Below are 22,659 nucleotides of genomic sequence, written 5' to 3' on the forward strand. Positions count from 1 at the left end.
GGTCGATTTTTTTAGAGGGAAAGTTGGAAGTGTTCATCACCGTGAGTTTCTTCAATCTTGTGCAAGTCATTGAAGAGCTTGCTTTCTTCACATTGATTCCTGAAGGCTTGATTTCTAAAATTTGAAGGTTTAATCTTCTTACTCTAACTTCTACTCTTCAATCCATAATATATTATTTTCATAGAAATTTTTCACTTTGAAGATTAGTTTAGTTTTTCAACTTTTTCTCATTAGGGTTTATTGTAAAACTTCAAATAGGGTTTATGAATTTATCTACCTTTTTGATTTAAAGGGTTATGGGAGTTACTTTGAAATCAAACTCAAGCTAAGTCAAAAAATCAGATTAGGGTTGGGGTTTATTTTAGTTTCTCTCTCTAGGTTTTTTTTTTTACAATTCCTAAATAGTTTATTTTCATTGAAATCAGACTAGGTTTATGAGTAATGAGTTTATCTTCATTGTAAATTTAAAACCCTAACTCTAAGGTCTTGAATGTTAATGGTTTTGTAACTTTGTACTACATTTGGGTAGAGATTGTTTGTAAGTTTTTACTATATAATATATATTGTAATTTCAGAGAGCTAATTGTTTATATTGACGGTTTATATCAGTATAAGTTAATCTAACATAACTTTACTTTTTCTTATTTTTAGTCTTTTAGGCTAAAATGGTGGGAACTCCTGAAGAACCTAAGCGAAGAAAAACATTGTTCTCTTACTTTAAACCGTTAGAGGAAAACGTAACAGAGACAGATACACCTTTTGCATCTAATGTTGCTGATAGCCAACCTCCTCTAAATTCTCCAACAATTGATAATGAAAGAGTTGAAGATGGAGTAAGTCGTGCACAACAAGTTGGTCCTTCAGAAGCAGGTGATATTACTTTGTTTCAACGTGATCCTGGTTTACGCCTTCAAATATGGCCAAATCCTGTTGATAAACAAGATGAGGTTCGACGGGCATATCTTGATATACAATCTAAGGAAGAGGTGAAGAAAAATCGAGTAAGACTTAAGGCGTCGATTGATTGTGCACGTTACCTTGCTTATCAAGCACTCGCTTTTGGGAGCCACGATGAACCTACAAACTCAACAAATCGTGGCAATTTCATTGAATTGATAAGTCTTTTGGCTACCGTGAATGATGAAATTGCAGAAGTTGTACTAGAAAATGCTCCTGAAAATGCTACATACCCATCTCCTGAGATACAAAAAGAGATATTGTTTATTTTTGCTAACAAAGTAAGAAATAAGATTCGCGAAGAAGTTGGGAGTTCAAAGTTTTGTATACTTGTAGATGAAGCAGAAGATGAATTCCACAATGAACAAATGACTATAGTTTTGAGATTTGTAGATGGTGATGGTTTTATAAAAGAACGCCTTCTTGATGTTTTACATGTGAAGAATACAACTGCGTTGACTTTTAAGCAAGCTATAATGGATGTCTTTGTTCGTCATGACCTTCAGATCGCTAATATGCGTGGTCAAGGGTATGATGGAGCTAGTATACAAGGAGCTTTTAATGAATTACAAGCATTGTTTCTTCGAGATTGTCAATATGCATATTATTTACATTGGTTTGCTCATGGACTGCAACTAGCATTAGTTAGAGCATCTGAGGAAGTAAGTTCTATTTGGCAGTTTTTCTCAAAGCTACATGCAATGGTCAATTTTGTTAGTACTCTACCTCTACGACAAAGTGAGTTGCAATCTTCTCAACTAGATGAAATTGTTAAAATGTTAGCCAATGGCGAACTTGAGACAGGTAAAGGAGCTAGCGAAATAGGTAAATTACAACGAGATGGAGCTACCAGTTGGAGTTCTCATTTGCATGCAGTTAAGAGCATGATTGATATGTTTGGTGCAACATGTGTAATTTTTACAGAAATCATGGAAACATCGACAAATGTGGACTTGCGTGGGCAATCAGAAGATCATCTCATTACAATGACATCATTTGAGTTTGTTTTTATATTGCACTTAATGTTTAGGATTATGGAGGTCACTGATATGCTTTGTCAAGCACTTCAACGAGAGTCTCAAGATATCGTTAATGCTATGAAACTAGTAAGAACTACAAGGTTACTTCTTCAGAAGTTGAGAAAAGATGGATGGGATGCTTTTATTGAACACGTTGAATTATTTTGCAACAAATATGGTGTTCTAGTACCTGATATGAATGCTCCTTATCTAGTAGGCACTCGACATTCTTGTCAGCAGTGTGATTGTATCACAGTGGCACAACACTACCATGTGGATATATTTAACGATGCAATAGATTTACAACTAGCAGAGTTGAGTACGAGGTTTACTGAGAGTACGATGGAACTTCTTATTCTTAGTTCAGCTTTAGATCCGAGGGACGCTTATAAATCATTTAAGAGTGATGCTATTTGTAGTCTTGCTGAAAAATTCTATTCAGCAGATTTCGATAACCAAGATCTAATCATTTTGAGATGTCAATTGCTACATTATGAGCTTGATGTTCCCAAGCATCCTAAATTTCAGAATTTGTCCTCTATTTCGGAGCTATGTAGACGGTTGGTTGAAACAAGGAAGTCAGAGTGTTATGATTTGATTTATAGATTGATTTGTCTAGTATTAACCCTACCGGTTTCTACCGCAATTATTGAACGAGCTTTTTCAGCAAGGAAGCTTGTTGAAACAAAACTTTGCACAGAAATGGATGATGACTTTTTTAGAGATTGCATGACTATCCATATTGAGAGAGAAATTGGTGAACAAGTTGATTCTGATTCGATAATAGACGACTTTTATTCTTCGAAGGATCGCAGGGCACAACTTAACTAACAACTTTCTATGAATTGGTGGTATTTTGATGGTCGGATGATATTTTATAAATATCTTGTTACTTTTGTACGTAATATTGGTGTACTTCACTTGATATTTGGTGCATAGATACACAATGATCAATGAAAGTTTTACTTAGGTCTTCTTTATTGACATGCCGTAACATCGGAGCACTTCACTTGATATTTGGTGCATAGTACACAATGATCAATGAAAATTTTACTTGTGTCTTATTTACTGATATGGCGTTATGGCAGTTCTTATTTCGTGCAATTATATTTTCTCCATTTTTGGTTTTTCAAATTAGCTCTTGTTGTGTCGTATTTTACATACTCTTTTATCTTAGCAGGTACCAAATAGGAAAAATGATATACCTGTGCTTATTTAGATACACGACAAACGAGAAAGGTCTTTTTGCACTCTAATTGAGTATTACCGTTGTTCGATTTTTTGTGCACAAGGGAAAAACTATAGAACCTTTAAGTTATTTCTTGTTGATCTTTCTTCTTGTCCAAAAAAGAGAAATAGTTGCTCTCTGTTTCTTGACCTGTTCGCGTTGGATCTTATTATGACTTGGCAAGCTACCAAAAAGAAGTCCGTAACTTGAACGTCTGGAACAACACTCTTTCTCAAGAAACTAAATGTTTGTGGCTGTTGAATGGGCTTATGGTGGAACAGCTCGACCCTTCAAATGTTTGAAGTAAGTTTTGAGTTTCTCTCATCTTTCAGGTAGTCCTAAAATTGGGTTCTCTGCAAAACTCACTTGAGGGGTGGATTGCCGCCTGTTCGGGGTTGTCAGGCGATGGGAATGCATTATGTACAGGAAGTTGGGATAGAAACCTAAACGTAAGATGGCACGTCTAATTATCGATGCTGCAATCTTGCGAAATCCAATCCAACATATTATCATCATATGTTTATATTATATATAATGCTTGCTTACATTAGCCTTAGGTTGTCTTTTGTTTCTTGTCTCGCTTTCATAATTCATACTTACAAGGTAAAAACTTTACATGTAGAAACTGTCAAAGATTTGTTATAGATATGAAATTTTTGCAGGGAGGGTATCAACATAACCCTTTTCTCCCAAGGCTCGGAACTCTGTAGTCTCCAATCGATTTTGCTGTCGCGAGGAAGCCTCTCCCTCCTCCTTTGTGATATTGAAATGAGACGAGGAAAATGATGCCGAGAAAGAAAATGGTGATATTATATAGTAGTGACAATCGTTGGAATGTTAGTTTCTCTTTTCCTTGTTCTCCTAAGCTATAGCCGAATCCTCGAGATTACATAAGAAAAGATGGTCAACATTGGAACTTGCTCCCCCAATTTAGTTTCTTTACTGTAAATTCATAGTATATTATTACATCTTATATCTCACTCAAAGTGGACATAGTACATGCATAAAAATACAATGCTTAGTCAAATATTGAAGTAGTTCTTACTCAACTTAGTTTCTACTTAATCAGTAACTCCTTTATCTTCTTTCTTGGACAGAAGAATTATCTCCTCTTACCTTCATCTTCTCCACCTATCTATCTTACAAGTTCTATGGGTCACCATGTTTTCTTTCCTAAATATTCATTTGCCTCCTCTTCTATCTCCGGCATCCTCTATCATTGTCCTCCTCCTACTTTACGCTCTTGTCTTCTACGTTTTCCTTCTACTTACTAATCGAAATAAGACTAGTAGTAGTAGTAGTAGTAGTGGTTTTGAGTATGAGAACTATCAACTAGATCACGATGAAAGCAATAGTAGCCATGAATTAGGTAATAGTAGTAATGGATTATGTGCTGGAGAAGTGAAGAGGATCGGCATCCCTAGTTTTTACTACGGAGTCGGATGGAGCTCAGGGTGTGTCATCTGCTTGGAAGGTTTTCAACACCGTGAACAATGTCGAGTATTTGAAGGGTGTAACCATATCTTCCATGCCCAATGTGTTGATCCTTGGCTCGTCCGAAGATTCACATGCCCTCTTTGTCGCGCTCATGTCCATATTATTCCTGGAGCTGCGGATTCCTAGCCTCAAGATTCAAATGTTGTTTGATAGGTTAACTCTTTCGGTCTTGTTTTAGTGTCTCTGTTAAGTGATTATTACTTTGTGGGAGGATGATTTCTTCACTATTTGGATCAACAAGTAACCATGTCAATATTTGTTGTAGAAATTCTTTTGTGGTTTTAACTTGCCACTCAGCACTTCATTGAAACTTGAAAGAGATGCCAAAGAAACAGAGGATGTTAAAAATAAAAAAATAGACCAATCTCATATAATACTCAGATTGTGCAGTAATCAACCCATTGAATTGCCTACACGACTTTTAGGATCGTGTCATTAGCAATTTGTTTGTATACAACAAACGAATTCCTATAGTCGGAGGAATCAATCAATCAACATACTCGTACATTACTTTATATATGAAAAGAATGGATACAACTTCCGGGAGAATTGATGAAGCGAGGTATGAAGCTAGGAGTGGCTAACACAGAGAGTATCGAATCCCATATACTGATTGTGCTGCAGTTTATCAACCAAATTTGCTATTCCCACCCCACCTGCAGTTTATACAGTAGAATAATTTTCTCATATAGTACAGGTTTAAAACACCATTCAATTCGTAAGAGTCGTAGAAGAACAATTTACCTAAACTAATAGCGCTGGCAAAAATTGTAAGAGCGAGAATGAAGATGATCACAGATGCTCGCCCCAGCAACATTATTAACTTCCTTACGACATGCTGTCCAGTAAAAGCAGCAACAGTCGCCACTAACATGAAATATACAGCTGCGGCCAAAGATTAAATTTTTATTCTTAGTTACTGATCGAGTCAATTCATCAAGAATTTAACAGAAGATTGTTGTAGTAGTTAAGTATGGTTGTTCCTTTGTGAAAGAGAAGGTGGCCAATGGACTCACCCTAGGTTTCATTTTAAGTCTACTCCATTAAATAACAAATTCCATTTTTCTTTCTCAAATTCGATGAAAAGTTTTCACTTTTATACTTCTATAATTCTATTCATGTCTTAAAAGGAAAGTTGACTTTTATAACGCACCATAAGGTACTGGGAAGCGTCTCAGAAGGTAGTATTGTACAACTGACATAGATGAGGAGAATGCCATCGCCAAGGTTGATGTGGCACTTGCTACCTGCAAAAGATGGAACTGCAGCATCAAGCTTTTCCGTTATATCGTCTTGACGAACCCGAGAATTCATAAGCAAGAGTTGGAAATACCTGTGGAGGAACTCCAAGTTCGAGAAAAAGAGGTCCCAAGATGAAACCTCCTCCAAGCCCCAGAAGTCCACCGACTATACCTGCTAAAATCCCACAGAAGCAGTAAAATAGAAGTTGGTGCACTTTCCAAACTGGTGTTTCCTTTTCTGTCGAATCTATCGATGCTATCACCCTCTTCCCTCTGTATAAGCAGATAGCTTCATATAGTGTCACGGAAACAGCAATTGGTACCTTCACATTACAAAATTGTTCTGTTAAATCCCATTGGTATCCGTATATGATGGAAGAAGATGCAACTTACAAGCATTAGAGATTTACCTGCAACGAGTTTAGAATCCAATACTCGGTAGAACAAGTAACTGCATGGGTCTGCAAGGATATTCAGGAAGAGCTTAACTATGAACATCAAAATAGTTCTGTTAAGTAATACATTTCAGTTTTCGAGATAACGAAAGGCTTACCTTAACTATCTGCACGGCGAGAAATGCCACCCACACGAACAGAAGCGCAGAAAATTCTCTCCATAAGACATTGTCCATCACAGATACCTGAATAATGATGATGATGATCGTAATGGCAAGAACAACCGAAGATAGATAGGCTTGTACTATAGTAGCTCAAAACAAGCAAGAATTGAGAAGTTTTCGAAACCGCTTAAACATATCGTGAATCGTGATTACCTTTTCAACCTTTATAGCAGGTGGACCACTTGGAAGTGGTTTGTATTCCTCTACAGGGTCATCTGAAATTCAAGGTAAGATAACATTGAGTAAGTTGGTCTTCTGTTTAGCTTAATGAGTCATGCTCCAGGGTTCCTGGTATCCATCAGCTAGTTCTCCGAACCCCTCTAGATGAGGATGTAAGGTAAAAAAGAACCCAAGAGTTCACAAAGAGGAATACCGAGAGAAGGCGCACCTGTTTCTATCCCGAACCTTGCTGCTTTCTCGAACCTTGCTGCTTTCTGTATGTAGAGCAAAACCAAGAATCTTAATTAATAGATAAATTAGCGAAGCATTTACCAAGTAATTTATTTCTCTGAACCGAAGGAGTTCACTTAAGAGGAGAACTAAACCTTCTTCATAATTGTTTCTTTCTTCCATGTTTCAATGCCTTTCAGAAATGCCCTGGTTGATGTAGCTAGCACAAATATCACAAACTATGTCAGAGCACTAGCTAGGACAACCACCGAAACCATCTCAGTGCAAAAATACTCCCAACTGAACTTTTTTTCATTGCAGAAACCGTTTTGGCGGTAAAAACTAGCTAGATAACATCTAAGGATGACAAATACGATTATGGAAAATTATAATGGATGACATGAATATATGGATCTGAGGAGGATGACTTATTTACCAATAAAGAGGATAATGAGTAGAACCGTGACCATCCAATCCGCAAAGATGACGTTAAAAGCTACTCCAATGCTAATACCCAACATGAGCATTGGTTGGAAGAGCAAAGCGAGGTCGTAGTCTATGATGGGTAAGTCTTTTGTTGGATGTCGGAGCCTCAAATTGTAATACACAGTTGATCCGGCCGCTCCCATGATCATACCTACAAAATTCTAGGACGTTGGTGATCAAAAAATTATCAATGAAAATACTTTCCTTCCGAAAATAGAAAGATTCGAACTCTGGTCTCTCAACTGCGGCGACATGTATTACCACCCAACCAAAGTGGACTTCAAAAAGATTCGAACTCTCCAGTGCAGAGACACGTATTACCACCCAACCAAAGTGGACTTCAAAAGGATTCGAACTCTCCAGTGCAGAGACACGTATTACCACTCAAGCAAAGTGGACTTCAAAACGCGGATGAGATCACTAATTTCAACAAATAATGTGAGAAATATGTAGAAATGATTTGATGGGGAGTATAAACTGACATTTAGAGATGGTGATGGAGGACTTGGGGTCGAACCCAATGAACAAGGTGAGCATAGGAACAAAAAAACCACCACCACCCACTCCTCCAATGCTACCTAGCGCCGCTCCGAAGAACCCAATTATGGTTCCCGCCACCACTCTCCACCCAAACTCCATTTCCTGCACCAGACCTCATTAGTATCAAAGTTTCATTAGCATATAAGAAATGATTAGCCAAGTCAGTTCCTATTGTGGGGAGAGAGGACAAGCTTAACAATTCCATATAGAGAGAGAAGAGAAGAAGAAGAAAATGAAGACTCACAGGCCAAACATGGGAATATGAAGAGTTGCCTTTTGGATTGAGGAACCACCATTCATGGTTATCTACTATAACTGTCTGATGAAGATGATGATCAATGGAAGTTGATTCATGAATAGGCAGCTTCCAGAACCTCTGTGCAGAAGCAGAGCTCACCTGAGTTACCATAAATAACCACCAACAACAAACAAACCATAGTCCAACTGCAAGTTTCTGGTTCTTCATTAGCTCCCCAATTCCACTACCCATTCAGTTTCAATTTCAGTTTAAGAAAACCCAGTGGATAATTTTGGAAGAAGAGATCAAAAACTAATCACTCTCTAATCAACTATAGTTAGGCTTAGGTAGCCTGCTTGAGAGAAATGCAAACAACCCTTAACCCAAGTGGTTTACTTATTGTTTCTCTCACTTCTCTCTCATGTATTTATTCATTCTTCTTCAGACTTCAACCAATCACTCCCTCTTTCTCATACTAATCCACTTGTTTGTGGAGGGACCATGATGATGGTCAGTTGGTCACCATAACTTCGACACACAAACGTAAGAGAGCGAAAAAGTATATGTAATGAGACAGTGGGCCATAAATAAATATTGTTGTTTTCGTTTAGGTCTAGGGTAGGTTTTATTTTTTTAGTTTTTCCTCTCTGCACAAATCATTGTTGATTTAAGGGATAAAACACGTGTGGAAGCCAAGTACCCAACAACCCTAGGTTGAATGATCACTAATTTTTCGACTTGTAGATTATGAGTTTGGAAAAATAATAGAACTGTCAACACAAAAGTATACCTAACTCGGATCTAAATATGAATCAACCGTTAATCAGGAGTGAAAAATTCATCAATAAAGAGAGAGAGAGAGAGAGAGAGAGAGAGAGAGAGTTGACTCAAAAACGGATACCGTTCATTTTGTATAGATATGTAACATGTTTTGACTCGTAGTCTCTTCTAACATTGCTTGTTTGAGGGTTGCAACTTGCAAACTTCATACTCTCTTAAAATATATGGTAACCACAAAAGTTAGGTAAGAACCACAAGAATAAAGTTGAACTCTCATAGGCCCTTGGCAACAGAAGAAGAGTAGGAATTAACAGGAAACAATGACCCCTCTCTTTATGAAATGATAGCTACCCCTCATCAACCCAAAAAGAAAAGAAAACACAAATCTCAAATTAGTATCCAAGACTTGGTATGAACTAATATTACTTGGGTATATTTGCATATATGTTAAAAACAAGTTAAGTTGTAATAGATTTGCATGATTGAGTATTGGGGTGGGTTTAGGAGACATTGTTTCAACATAGTAATTAGTTTCAATATAAAACCCTTATATGAATTGCATATATTATATTAAAAATGTGGTACACAAGAAAGTGACATGACAACCAATATCAACTTGGTTAGGGTTTACTAATTTGTCTTCCATATCAATATACACTCTTTTTCATCTTTAATAGTTCTTATTTTAAAAACATTTATGGTGTGTTTGGATGGCGGAATCATAAATCCGTGGATTCATGAGCCCTTGGGATTCATGATTCCACGGATTCATGAATCCAAGTAATATTTTTTGGCTTGTTTGACAACTAAGAATCCTATGATTTATTATTATTTGAGTATTTTTAAACGTCTTTAGAAAAAATATGATTTTTGAAAAAAATAATAATTTTGAAAAAAAATAATGATTTTGTAGAAGGATATATTTTTTTTTGTTGATTTTAAGTTTGAAATTTAGGTTCATTAATCCAAAATCCTAGCAAATCCTAGGGGGTAGGGTTGGATTTTGGTCCAATACAAATTTTGGAATTAGGAATCCTTAGGATTCAAGAGTCCTAGAATTCTTGGTAGCCAAACAGACCAAGGATTCATGATTCCTACCAAATTCCACTTTTGATAGAAATCCTACTTAGGAATCCTGCAACCAAACACACCATTACTTTTACCAAAAACACCAAAAGTCAAATTTACCAGTTACTTTCTTTGTTTGTTCATTGAACCTGTTTATCCAAATTCAAAATAGTGTGTACAAAGTTAGGTGTAAAGGATAGGTGATACCGTTAATAATGATGATGATCTATAGTTCTATACTAAAGAATGCAAGTCACATGTGCTAAGAAGAATTTATACATGTAAGGTTTATATATATTCAACTTAAATTTTAATATGCAAATTTTAGGTATATTATGGACAAGAACCTTTAGAAGAAGTTGGGATAGTTTGGTAAAACCTACATTTGTAGTATGGAAAAAGACAAGGAGACGAACACATTCATCGTGAATCCCCATCCAACGGTTGGATTCACGCCATTTTCTCTCTATTGATCAAAACGAGGTGAATCCAAACAGTTGGATCGGAATTCACGACAAATTCACGCTGAATATGTTGACTTTCCTATCATGGTTGTTGTTGTAGTATTATGTGTATTGGTTGTGTGATTGAGCTTGTAAAAAAGAAGCTTCCTCTCAATGTAGGCTAACTTACCATATTTTGGTTGAGAGTCACGTGCATATATTTCTTTTCGGTTCGAATCTTAGTACTTAACATCTAAAAGGAGAAATCTTTATTCATTTTTTTTATTTGTAATTGTTTATAAGAATGAGAAAATTCCCGTTGCACTAAAACTCATCATAAGCTGTTAATTAGAATTGGTCACAGCTCTGACGACCACATTTATCATATGCAGGGTGAACTCACATATTGAGAGAAGCAAATAATGTAAATTACATATGGATGGATTTAGTGACGGATGATTACTTGTGAATTACTCTTTTCTTCTAATAATATATACTCCTATTAACGTGCATATAAACAAAGGAATTTTGAATTATTCAATGATTATTGTAGTCGTGCCGTGTATTATATGTAATAGTTATGTTTTATTAATTCGATAATCCAAAGGGCCGCTTCTAAATAACTATATTTTGATTGACCCACGCTGAGGTTTAGTTTAAGCACAAGTAACAAAAGATTGGTCAATGTTTACAAATATTATAACATTAAGCTAGGTCGGAAGAATAAGGAATAGAGAATGAGCTGCATGAGCAATTATCGGCAGACAAAATTTATCTCTTATCACGTTCGCATTAAAATATACATGAACGCGAAACACCAAAAGCAATATATGTATATATATATATATATATATATATATATATATATATATATATATGTCCGTTCTCTTTTACTTTATGGGGACGAAATCCATTTTAAATGTCAAGAATGTGATGTACAAGAGGGCGAATCATTTTCAATGGGCTTTTTGTGGTTAACCTTATCATTTGCTGGGGAGCCTGGAACAGAATTAGCATGTTTGCTATAAAACTTGACATGGCAGAGAGTTCCACCAGCTTCATCTGCAAATTTCATCTTCTTCTTCTTCTTCCTCTTCTCGCCCACCTCAGAGTATGATGTAGGAGCAGCAGCTGTAGCGACCTTACCCTCAATTGATCTCTATGCCCCATCTGGTAATCAAATCAGAAAAAGATCACAACTTAACATATAACAGTCATGGTCCTCATGGAAGTAGAGAGAGAGAGAGAGCGAGAGAAACAAACCATAAGTTTACAGAACCGATTGCAGTCCTTAGCCATCATTGAAAAGCCATTTTCTCGTAGTTCCTTCAGCTTCTGCTGCAACCTCACTAGCCAGCCTCACCTGTCAAAAATAAAGAGTTTAATGAAAACAGTAAATTTTCTTAAAGAAACTGTGAGAATAGTCCCACATGGGAGAATGAGTAACTAGCAACCAAGAATATAAAGAATAGGTCCTCTCCACTCATTGCCAATTGGTTTTGAGTTGGATGACCACAAACTTAACAGAAACACATGAAAACAGAGAAATTGATAAAAACGACACGTGTCGACTCTTTAAACAAATATCTTTCCAAAAAAACCTCTAACAGAGAAGCAAATTGGATTTTCTTGTACTTAATAACAGCCCAGCATTTTGTTCAGCCATACAAAGACCACATATTCATGACCTCCACCTATTATGTTCATCGGCGATGAATGTGATATGAACTGTCCAGCTTCGCATGATACACATTAAAACAATGCCCAAAAGAATTGACTTACGGGTATATTCGATGCTGTCATATAGCTCATCAGAATCAACAGCATGTCGAAGCTTTTCCTGAGAAGATGGAGATATAGCCTGGTAGAGTTTAATGATAAATCAGTAGAGTAAGATAAGAAACAACCTGCCACTAAAGAAAAGATTAATAGGCACATTTCTAGTTGAAAAAAGCCTCTTCGGGGGATATTCAAGATATGGACCTTGAATGAATGTATCTTTCTTGAATGCATCCCACCCATTAGACGAACCATTGAATGAATGTTGCTTCTTGTTGCCGAAACAATGAGCAGGAACCCATAGTTTTTGCACCTTCAAAATTCTCCAGTATCTGAAGAGTTAGTTCGCATAATAACATCGTTAAAACCTTTAAAATCCACTGCCTAACAAACTTAGGAAGAACATTTTAACCTAATTCTGCAAAATATGAAAAGTATTTGGCGGCAAAAATGAGGGTTTGAAGATGATGTTCTCCCAATCTCCGTAGTCTTTGGGATTTTCTTTCCTTTCAAATGTCAAATTAGAGACATCTCTTTTGCGACCGATAAGGAGACGCTCCCTAACCCGCAACATCCGATGAAATTAATGACCTAAAGTCCATAAAAATTAGTACTTTACTTATACTCAAATTTAATATTCTTGGATCTGCACTTTTATGCGATCCAGCAACATTCGTATTGTAGAGTAGATGCACTTACCAACTGGGCTACCAGTTGTTGAGAAGGAAACGAAAATAGTTAGTAGTATTATTTTTCGTTCTTTCCCTTTACTTTCCTATCCGGACACCTGTTGTTATGATTTAAAGGCAGCACGGTATTTTTTGTGTTCCACTAGGATGTACCGTGCTGGTAAGGTAAAAGAAAATGAATATGAGAAATGAAGAAGATGGAGATGGGTTGAAGGTTCGCGACCAAAACGTTGTCACAAATCACAACTATATGGGTGGATAGAAGGGGAAAGAGGAATAATAACACAAAGGCTATTTTGTTTTTATAGGCGCAAATAGTGGGACATCTCTATTTTCAATTAGAAGATGAGGCATCCTTGTTTGGACATTAGCAAGGAGGATGTAATGCTAAGTGTCCTCCGTAAAAATAAAAAACATGGGCTTATCTGTCTGCCCTAGGTAATGTAACTCCTTGTTGGTGTCTAATGTTGGCTTTAGTAAAATGCAGTAGACCGTTCTTTGTTGCTGTCCGTTGCACCCTTTGTTGATGTCCGCTGCACAAGATAAATTTTACGATGCACCCCCCCCCCCCCCCCCGCCCCCCCACCCCACCCCCAATTGGTTCACAAACCAAATCCATGTGTTAGACGTTGGAGAGGAATTTGTTTTCCTAGATGAGCATGTTTCATTTAGGGGTGGGAATCGGTTCGGACGGGCGGGAAACGGACACTAAGTCAACCGGTCCGGGCGGAACGGGCATAAGTCCTAAGTGTCCATTCGGACATCCGGACAAAACGGGCGGGCATTTCGGATTTTTCTCTAACAAAGTGCCCGTCCGTGACCGTTTTGATAGTCGGGCAAACCGGGTATCGGTCGGTCGGGCACTGGTTACTAATGAACAAATAAAAAAAATTATCTGAAATTAAAACTGTTTAGTAACTAAATACAACGTTCAACACTCCCACTTTACAATTTCAAAAAGTACATGAATACAAAATTAAAAGATAATCATTGAGATTTCTCGTGGATTACGATCAGTTCTATTCTTCTTTACATGGATTACGATCGGTGCATTGTGGGTTCTACGGTGTATTGTGGGTTCAACGGTTACCGATGAGATATTGAGATTTTGGAGGAGAAAGGGATTAGAGAAGTAGAGAGGTGAAGATAAGTTTAAGAAAAGTAATTTCTAGGGTTATATATTTTTACTCTTGAAATTTAACGGTTGTAACTAACCCTACAAATCTAAAGGCTTAAAATCAATCATATAGGCGGGCGGGTATAGCGGGTATGATAAACGAACGTGTATGGACGGATTCGGTCGGGCGGACAATATAAGCGGGTGGATTCGGTCGGACCACCGGGTAAGGACCTATGCCCGCGTCCGTCCGCTTAAGCTTTTTCGGTCGGGGGGGGGGGGGGGGGGGGGTACGGACCGATTCGGACAACGGACGGTCACGGACGCTTCGGACTCAGGCGGTCATGAGCGGATTCCGGGTTTCCGGACCAAAATCCCACCCCTAGTTTCATTCCTCCCACTCATTCACAAAACCCTCCCAGACCAAAACAAACCAAAACCCAAACTTCACATTTCTTTCTCAACAAACAAAATGCCTAATTCCAATAGCCAACAACAAAAGCAAAAAAAAAAAAATCTTAAAACCCAAGTCATTGGATAAATCTGGGGAAGAAGTCGCCCTAAAGATAACTTGATTTCATGGCAATACGGATCATTCGTGTCAGACATACATCAATTTGAGGACATTATCGAGTCAGTTCATTTCTTTCATTGTTATCGACATTGTAATTTTGTTGCTCATAAACTTGCTAATCTGGTTCTCTATAGAAACATGTCCGGTTTATGGGACATGAATAACATTCCAGATTGTATCAAGTATTGTATTGATGATGATTTAAATTAACATGAAATGAAGTTTCTATTTCAAAAAAAAAAAACAAAAAAGAAAAAATTGTAAAAGTGGCTTTCACCTTAGCAATCTCTTACATATAATCAATCCGGCTAAGATAAATTTTGATTCTACCCAATAACCCGAATGTGCACTTCATTAGGTATTTAAGAAGGAAAGTTGTAGGAGAGTGAGTGTCTACACTTGTAATAAATGAATTTTGAAGTTTCGGTTCCCAAAATACACACTTCTTCTTCTTCTTCTTCTTAACACAGTCGATAGAGATTAACAAAGAGCAGAAGATGGAAACATCAGGTTCGTTTCTGAAATTTATTCATCATTTTCTAGGGTTTTACCTCTATCCTGAGTTTTATTCGGCTTAACAAAGTGTATTCTAATTCCTCTTCGGTTTAGGCTTTACAATTACTACTTCAGATTGGAATTTAGGTTGTACAAGGAGTAGTAGTTTTAATACACTTAATATTGTTGTTGGTAGTTTGCTACTGATTCAGACAGTAGAACTGTGGGAGAAGAGGTCGTCTTGATATTGAGGCTTCACTTGAAAATTATTAGGGCTTAATTAATGAATGTTTCTAAATCCTCAATTTGAAAATATCATGATTATGACGTTCCAGAACTATCTCTTATTTTCATTGCATTTTGCTAGTTTATATGCGTTTTGTATAGACTTCTTTTATTATTTGTTCCGCATTTCTTAGAAGTTTATGAATGACTAACACTCTTCGTGACAACGGAGTTGGAATCTTCTACTCATATGCAATCATGTGTTCGAAGAATTTAATGTGAATTAAGTTTGTGTTCTAAACGAGGTTCTAGTTACCATCTTAAGTTGAAAAATCACGTGTCAGTAAATTTTTCTTCGTAGTTAGATTTTGGATGCAGTTTGACATCGAAGAGAGGAGATTTCGGGACTTATTTTCTGTTTATTTTACTCAGAGGGGAATACGCAGGGTACTTCCGCACCTCCGGTAGAAGGTGTTTCTGGAGGAGGGACAGCTTATGGATGGAATGATGGTGGTTATCACTTAAATCCTATCCGAGGAATTGTGGATCCTACGAAGGTACCATCCGCAGATTTATTGCACGTATGGTGCATGCCAAGTACATCCAATGTGGGTCAGCAAGAAATGCCTCGAGCTCTGGAGGATGTGAGTTATTTTCAAATATAAATATAATTATATACTCCCTTTTATCTGGTTAGTATCAGCCTTGCTATTTGATTTTGTTAGTTCCTTATGTTCTGTTAAATCTTTTACATGATGCAACTTTAGTATATTAGTATTTAAATATTGTTCGGTGTACTTCTCACGTTAACCTCTTGAAGTTGAAGAGGTGGTTTTTTTCCATAACCTTGAAAAGTCAAGAATCCTAATTTCTTGTTCCGAAAAAATCCAGTCATCGCGACATTTCTAGCTTCGACTAGTTACTCCAATTTAGGATTCTTTTATTTGAGTAACACGTGAATCAGAAGTTTAATACCTCTCGTATAAGAGGAATCTCGCTTATACTTTCATTTTTAACCAATGAGGGAATGCACCAAAGGATGATTCATTTTTAGTGTCACATGCCTGGTGATAGTATCATGGCAATAAAGGCCCGACTATCCCTGTTAGAGCAAAACTGTCAATTAAAAAATATAAATCGAGTATTGGTGTTTAACATCAGTAAGATGACTGTTTCCTCTGTTATTATCTTTGCCCTTTTTACGGACATGACTTGTTGTGAAGTCCTCAATATGCAAACAGTGGTCTTGTTAAATGTAGTAATTCTGAGTGTATTATATTGTTCTGGAGGTGATCAAATATTATCACATAAGAAATGAAGCTCAAGTAAAGTGTTTGATAAATGGAAGTGCTCCCTATAGTTCAAAAACATGTTTGTTTCATTAAAAAGATAGCACACCTTTCATAAAAGAGTGAAGTTGTGACTTGTAGAAATAATTTGTTTTAAAAATGTCACTGTACATTCTGGAAATATATTCGGTGCGGAACCTGCAATTATTTGTACTTATTCCTTTACTTTTTAATTATATTAGATATTGATTTCTCCCTCATGCGTTCCACTGAGAGTTTTTGTTCCCTTGAAGATATCTCTTCTGGCTGCAAGAAACGAGAGGGAGAGTGCTCAAATTGCTATACGTTCAAAAGTTTCGTGGGGTGGTCCTGGTATTGCAGGGGCTGTACAAGTTCACTGCACTGATCTTTGTTCCCATTCTGGTGATAGGTGGGTTTCTTGAATATAGCCTTGAACTACCCAGTTGTTGATTCAATTATGTAAACATGCCTTTGATGTTTGTTCGCAGGTTGATTGTTGGAGAAGCGTTAACTTGGAGACGCGTGGTGTCTATATTAGGCGTGCCTGATGCTCTCGTACCCCTTGACCTCCCTGTGGCTCAAATAAACCTGCTTCCGGGGTACTGTTCACATGAAAGACTTGGACTGGTTATAGAGTTGGTATAAAGTGGATCGCCCTATTCACATTGCTACTAATGGAGATAATTCTTCGCTGCAGAGAGACAACAGCTGTCTGGGTTTCTATAGATGTACCTGTGGGACAACCACCTGGTCAATACGAAGGAGATGTCTTCGTTACTGCTGTGAAGGCAGATGCAAAGTGATAATCTTTCCCGCTTACCTCAGTTCAAATATAGTTCGTTGATCAGATTTCACATTTTCAGATGTTATCATTGAGATTTTATTTTGTTTTGTTCAATTCTATTTGATGCACAGGTCTTCAGTAAAATGTCTCACTAAAGCTGAGAAGCATCAAATATTTAAAGAACTTACAGGTTGTCTTGATGCCGTGGAACAGACTGATGCAAAGACACTGGAAGAAATGGTGGGTTTGCAATTTGTTAATACACATTTCTGTAACTTTATATCTTTTTAAGGAACTATGATGACATATTTGCACTTACTTTGGTAGGAACAAAGATTGAGAATGACAACTGCGGGTTTGAGGAAAGTTCTTCTATCACCTACTTTTAGCGAGTGCTCTCTAGATAATGAGCTAGACGATAGGATGGATGAAGATGGCTTCACTAATCTTTCTGTTCGTTTCAAAATAAAAGTGACGGTTTGGGACTTTGTACTTCCTGCCACTCCTTCACTTCCAGCTGTATTTGGTGTATCCTTCACTCCAGTCTCATAAGTGCAAATTCAGTGTTTGGAGTACATGATTGCTAAATGTTCAGCAATTTCGTTTCTTACTAGGTTTGGGACAAAATTTCTTTGTTATAATTTCTTATGCGTATTGGTTGCAAGAATTTGATGTTGCGTCTCAATACAGTTCTCTTATCTTAAAATGGTTGTGTTTCTATACTGCTTTATGTTGGGCCTCCTGAATAGTGTAAAGTACCTCTAAGTCCACGTTTGCTTGGGTCCCACCTTCCAACGGTCCAGGCATATAAACTGCCAAAGCAAAAGGTTTTCTGGCTTAAATGCTTGTGTGGTTAATTTACTTTCTGCTTTTCCTAAATGCAGTTTGTCTTCTATATTATGTTGAAAACAACTGCATTTTCCTATCCAACTATTTCTTAACAGTTTAGATCAAGAGTGACGAATTGGTTAAGTATACTTATTCCCGTGGACGGGCTGAACCTACTGAAGAACAAACAGTAAATGAATTGGTGCTTATGAGTTTGTGTTTATGAATATATGTCTCTGCAACCTTCACTGTTTGTCAGATATCTGAAACTGTGATTGAGGATCGTTATGGTGTGGAGCACGGAAGTGATGGTTGGTATGATGCATTGGAGCAGCACTTCAAGTGGTTCCTCCAGTATAGGATTAGCCCATTCTTTTGCAGATGGGGTGGCGGAATGCGTGTTCTGGCATACACCTGTCCATGGCCAGGTAATCACGTGAAACCAGTCTAACTACTGTTGAATAATTGTTACCATAATGTGAAGCATCCTCTCAATCCAATCATAGTTGCCTGGTTTAACTCGAGATATGGAATTGTATAAGAGGACCTGTGTAAAATAAAGAATTAATAGAATTAGTCAGCTAGTCACATTGTTTTCTCTAATGGGTCCAGAGCGCCTGGGAATGTCCATTCCAAATCATTCAGTCAAACTAAGATCTCCTCTTCTCTCACCCGAACATCCAACCGTACATAGATGTAAAATATGACGGTCAATCATATTTAATAAATTTAATATTTTTGTCACCTTAGTTTTTGTAAATGGGTCGGTAAACCTGTACACAAGTTTTGTATTATATATTATATCTATCATGTTAAGGATTGAGATTGCATCAAGATTGATCAATCCAGAAGTTGAAACCATGATTGTAGATATATTTTACGAAGATAAGACTTGCATAATTTCACTTGTCCAATTGAAGGCCAAACTTTTATCGTTGGTTAATTCTCGTTAAGTGTTTGAATGATGACCTGCTGCTTTGTCACCATTTTCTTAAAAGATACTTTTTCTGCTTCTATAGCTGATCATCCAAAATCAGAAGAGTACTATGCAGATCCTAGATTAGCAGCTTATGCTGTTCCCTTCGATCCAATTTTCTCTAGGTATGCTCTTAGCAGCACACATCTGTGTACTAGTTGTTAAATTTTTTTAGTAAGCTATTATAGGCGTTTTGACGTGTAACAGTAGGAATGCAGCAAAGGACTCCTTACGGAAAGAGGTAGAAACCTTGAAGACAAAAGCACACTGGAAGAAAGCTTATTTTTACCTGTGGGATGAGGTATTACCAAGATCTACGAACTTGTATTCAAGATTCATTTCTGATCCCTTAGGTGAGTCTGGAAGTGTTAGTTTCAAATCCTAGCACCTCAAGACTTGGTCTCTGATATATACGGCATTTCAGAACTGACAATTAAACTTAAAAACTCATTGTTTGATGAATACTTTTGTCCTTTTCCTTGTTATATTCCCTAAAGGTTGGCTATTATTGCCTACCCATATGTTAACTATGTCACATCATGATCTAATGTGAACCCGAAACTCTCCTGTTGCTTTTGCTTGCTTGTTCATATCATGATCTAAATTATGACTTCATATCTTATTGTCTCACAGCCATTAAATCTCGAACAATTTGTTTCTATCCGCAACATGTCATCTGAAATACGTACCTATGCACTGGATGCCCGCGTTTTAACTACTTATTACTGTGGTATTCCCGATTACTGTAATCTTGTTCATCTTCTTTCTCGACTTCCTTTTTTAAGTGCCAGAGGAACAGTGCTACACATTTGATATGCCATTTGAATTTTGAAGTCGGTCTTTTCATACTCTGATGAGTTCTTTCTTCCTGTAGGACCAAGTGATGCACCTCTTGGCCCTGGTGCATTCGAAAATTTTGTGAAAGTTCCTAATTTCTTACGTCCTCATACTCAAATATACTGTACAAGGTATTACTTTTGATTGTTTTCTGCTCATTAATTATTACAGTAAGTATTTAAATTATTTACTGAAATATACTTGAACTATTCACCAGATATTTCCTAATATCCGAGACCTCTTTGTTCATTGTATGGTGCTCGCAGAAGCTTCAGTTAAAGTAAACTATGTGCCAGAATTATCAATTAGATTAATACTAGAAAAGCATGTAAATAAGCATAACAGGGATGAAAACATGTTGTGCAAGGCCAATTTGATTGATCCTAGAATGAAAACATGTAGCCCCAACTAAAGTTGTAGTGGCTGGTCAACTAGATATAGTAATCCTTTGTGGAATTGAACTGTTACATGTTATTGGAGTTTCAATGACATGGTAGATGAGTCTCTTGTCACTGTTTGTTTGGCTGGAATTTGGTGATATTTAGGTTTTTCAGTAAGGCCAATACTTTGGTTTCTTGATTCGATAAAGACATGCTTGTAGAAGTCAGTTGCATGTCAATAGGATTTACTTGGTTTGACAACAAATTGTATACAGATCTTTCTCAGTGTTAATATCTTATAAACACAATTTACAGATAAACTGCTTGTAAGTCGGCGTGTTTTCTTATTCCTTTTGCAGTGAATGGGTTCTTGGTAATCGAGAGGATTTGGTTAAGGATATAACTGCAGAATTACAACCAGAGATGGGCGAGGTAATGTATGATTGGCGTTTTCTGCCTCTAATTCTATTTTTTGTACTTAGTACAGGAGTTGATTAAGAAATAGACTCTTTCTTGAATCTGAGTTATCTATCTTCCAATGAGTTGTTCTTATTTTATTTCTTATGAATTTTGTTCACTACACTGTTTCCGCATACAGATACTTTTGTCACAGTTAAATAGTTTTTTTTATGGAAACCTTTTTATGTAGTGAATAAATTCAAACATGCGAAAATGACATGCTAAGATTGTCGACGAAAACAAAGCAGTTGAGATGTGCTTTATTTGTTTCACTGATTCTCATTTGGAGCTTCATTGTTTGAACAAGGTTCGTATACATGCTAGTGTCTGTCGCCCTAACCACCTCTGAGTGTAATTTTTGTATTCATACAAGTAACGTCTATGTAGCTTATGTCCAAGTTTTCCCAACTTAAAGTTCATTCTTTTTTTTTTTAGGAATAGTGGACATATGTATTTGTCGTCCTAGCCATCTCTGGAAAAATGTATTTTTTCGTATTCATATAATTAATGTCTATGTAGCTTATGTCAAAGTTTTCCAACTTATAGTTCGATACTTTTTTTTCCCTCCAGGAATGGTGGACATATGTGTGCTTGGGACCACCTGATCCTCACCCAAACTGGCATCTTGGTATGCGGGGGACACAACACCGTGCGGTGATGTGGCGGGTATGGAAAGAAGGTGGTACAGGATTCTTGTATTGGGGTTCTAACTGCTATGACAAGGCTACCGTTCCCAGTGCCGAGGTATTTACCCGTCTTCGGCACCTCCATGTCCTAGCTAAATAGAAGTGCACCTTATGAAAGCATTCCATCTTCGTAACCTCATCCATTGCGAGAGAAAAATGTAAACTTCCTCCCACTATCTCACTTTCTCTCTCCCCTAAAAGTGTCTTCTGTGGCAGATTAGTTTCCGGCATGGGCTTCCTCCAGGTGATGGGGTATTGTTTTATCCTGGTGAGGTATTCTCTTCAAATCAACTGGTTGCATCTGTCAGGCTAGAGCGGATCCTCAGTGGCTTGCAGGTACTTTCATATAAGGAGTAGTTTATTAAAATCCGACATCATGAGATTGAATCTAATAACAAGCTGTTTTGTTTTTGTCTCATGAACAGGATATTGAGTATCTGAATCTCTATAGTTCTAAATACGGAAGAGCGCAAACACTTGCCCTTTTGGAGCAGACAGGCGTGTACATGGGCCCTGAGAGTTATACGCTTGACCACATGCCAGTTGATGTAATGCGGGCCGAGATCTTTAATGCATGCAGATCCTGATTTCCTTTCAGGAGATGGTTTCCTGGTATAGTTTCAGGTTCCTGTTAATATACTTGTTGTCTTACCAAGGTTTAATGCACCATTTTCTCGACTATGATAACGATACAAACTTAAAGTATATTTTTCACAAAATTTAAGAGGCGTACACATGTCAAACACTTGCTAGTACTTAGCCGCGTCTTCGACAGAAGATAGACTAACAGAGTTTGATGTTCTAGCACCATTTTGGACAGAAGATAGACTATGGAGTTCTACATTGGAGGTTTTAATATTCTTATTCCTTTTAGGGTTTTCTCAAGTCTCTGTAACTAACAATACAATTGTTGGGTTTAAGTAGTATACAAGTTTGTTTAAATAGGATATAATGAGTGCCTTCTCATCCTAATTACAAGAGATAAATGCCTATCTGTGCTTGGAAAAACTTTTG

At 37.1% G+C, this 22,659-nt stretch overlaps 3 protein-coding genes across 6 annotated transcripts; 2 read left to right on the top strand and 1 right to left on the bottom strand.

Annotated features, from left to right (window-relative positions):
• The first annotated feature begins 665 nt into the window (after nucleotides 1–665).
• LOC147569635 (uncharacterized) lies at nucleotides 666–2,807 on the top strand. Its single transcript, XM_086663108.1, has one exon. It carries the CDS (start codon nucleotides 666–668, stop codon nucleotides 2,805–2,807), a length of 2,142 nt encoding a protein of 713 aa, XP_086519234.1.
• A 2,235-nt stretch (nucleotides 2,808–5,042) lies between these two features.
• On the bottom strand, nucleotides 5,043–9,268 carry LOC147569636 (sulfite exporter TauE/SafE family protein 3-like). Its single transcript, XM_086656112.1, has 12 exons — nucleotides 8,222–9,268; nucleotides 7,920–8,079; nucleotides 7,388–7,588; nucleotides 7,107–7,171; nucleotides 6,950–6,995; nucleotides 6,715–6,776; nucleotides 6,496–6,582; nucleotides 6,353–6,403; nucleotides 6,035–6,265; nucleotides 5,855–5,948; nucleotides 5,446–5,586; nucleotides 5,043–5,357 (listed from the first exon to the last, which is right to left on the bottom strand). Exons 1-12 carry the CDS (start codon nucleotides 8,465–8,467, stop codon nucleotides 5,272–5,274), a joined length of 1,470 nt encoding a protein of 489 aa, XP_086512238.1. The 5' UTR covers nucleotides 8,468–9,268; the 3' UTR covers nucleotides 5,043–5,271.
• A 5,350-nt stretch (nucleotides 9,269–14,618) lies between these two features.
• Nucleotides 14,619–22,590, top strand: LOC147569637 (alpha-1,6-mannosyl-glycoprotein 2-beta-N-acetylglucosaminyltransferase). 4 transcript variants are annotated; one of them, XM_086656117.1, is made up of 16 exons: nucleotides 14,619–15,175; nucleotides 15,818–16,029; nucleotides 16,968–17,104; nucleotides 17,184–17,294; nucleotides 17,393–17,494; nucleotides 17,611–17,719; nucleotides 17,807–18,007; nucleotides 18,567–18,735; nucleotides 19,327–19,408; nucleotides 19,491–19,584; nucleotides 19,917–20,013; nucleotides 20,158–20,251; nucleotides 20,860–20,932; nucleotides 21,530–21,703; nucleotides 21,862–21,981; nucleotides 22,071–22,590. In XM_086656117.1, exons 1-16 carry the CDS (start codon nucleotides 15,163–15,165, stop codon nucleotides 22,230–22,232), a joined length of 1,950 nt encoding a protein of 649 aa, XP_086512243.1. In that variant the 5' UTR covers nucleotides 14,619–15,162; the 3' UTR covers nucleotides 22,233–22,590. The 4 variants fall into 4 exon arrangements, 2 of the variants coding, with proteins under 2 accessions (XP_086512243.1, XP_086512244.1); XR_015231318.1 differs by having other exon boundaries at nucleotides 14,908–15,175; nucleotides 21,867–21,981; XR_015231319.1 differs by having other exon boundaries at nucleotides 14,908–15,175; nucleotides 19,494–19,584; nucleotides 21,867–21,981.
• Nucleotides 22,591–22,659: the final 69 nt, after the last annotated feature.

The sequence above is a fragment of the Eschscholzia californica genome, unplaced genomic scaffold (genome assembly GCF_041429995.1).
Source record: "Eschscholzia californica isolate CP2 unplaced genomic scaffold, dmEscCali1.0.p SCAF_1, whole genome shotgun sequence".
Taxonomy (NCBI): Eukaryota; Viridiplantae; Streptophyta; class Magnoliopsida; order Ranunculales; family Papaveraceae; genus Eschscholzia; species Eschscholzia californica.

Bases quoted from the DNA above. Each gene is read 5' to 3' on its own strand.
- LOC147569636 (XM_086656112.1), bottom strand. From the start codon at position 8,467: ATGGGTAGTGGAATTGGGGAGCTAATGAAGAACCAGAAACTTGCAGTT. The intron at 8,080-8,221 runs GTGAGTCTTCAT...GGTCTGGTGCAG, and splicing joins CATATTCCCATGTTTGGCCT to GAAATGGAGTTTGGGTGGAG. The intron at 6,777-6,949 runs GTGCGCCTTCTC...CTTGAATTTCAG, and splicing joins AAGGTTCGGGATAGAAACAG to ATGACCCTGTAGAGGAATAC.
- LOC147569635 (XM_086663108.1), top strand. From the start codon at position 666: ATGGTGGGAACTCCTGAAGAACCTAAGCGAAGAAAAACATTGTTCTCT.
- LOC147569637 (XM_086656117.1), top strand. The intron at 18,736-19,326 runs GTAATCACGTGA...CTGCTTCTATAG, and splicing joins ATACACCTGTCCATGGCCAG to CTGATCATCCAAAATCAGAA. The intron at 20,252-20,859 runs GTATTACTTTTG...TTCCTTTTGCAG, and splicing joins ACTCAAATATACTGTACAAG to TGAATGGGTTCTTGGTAATC.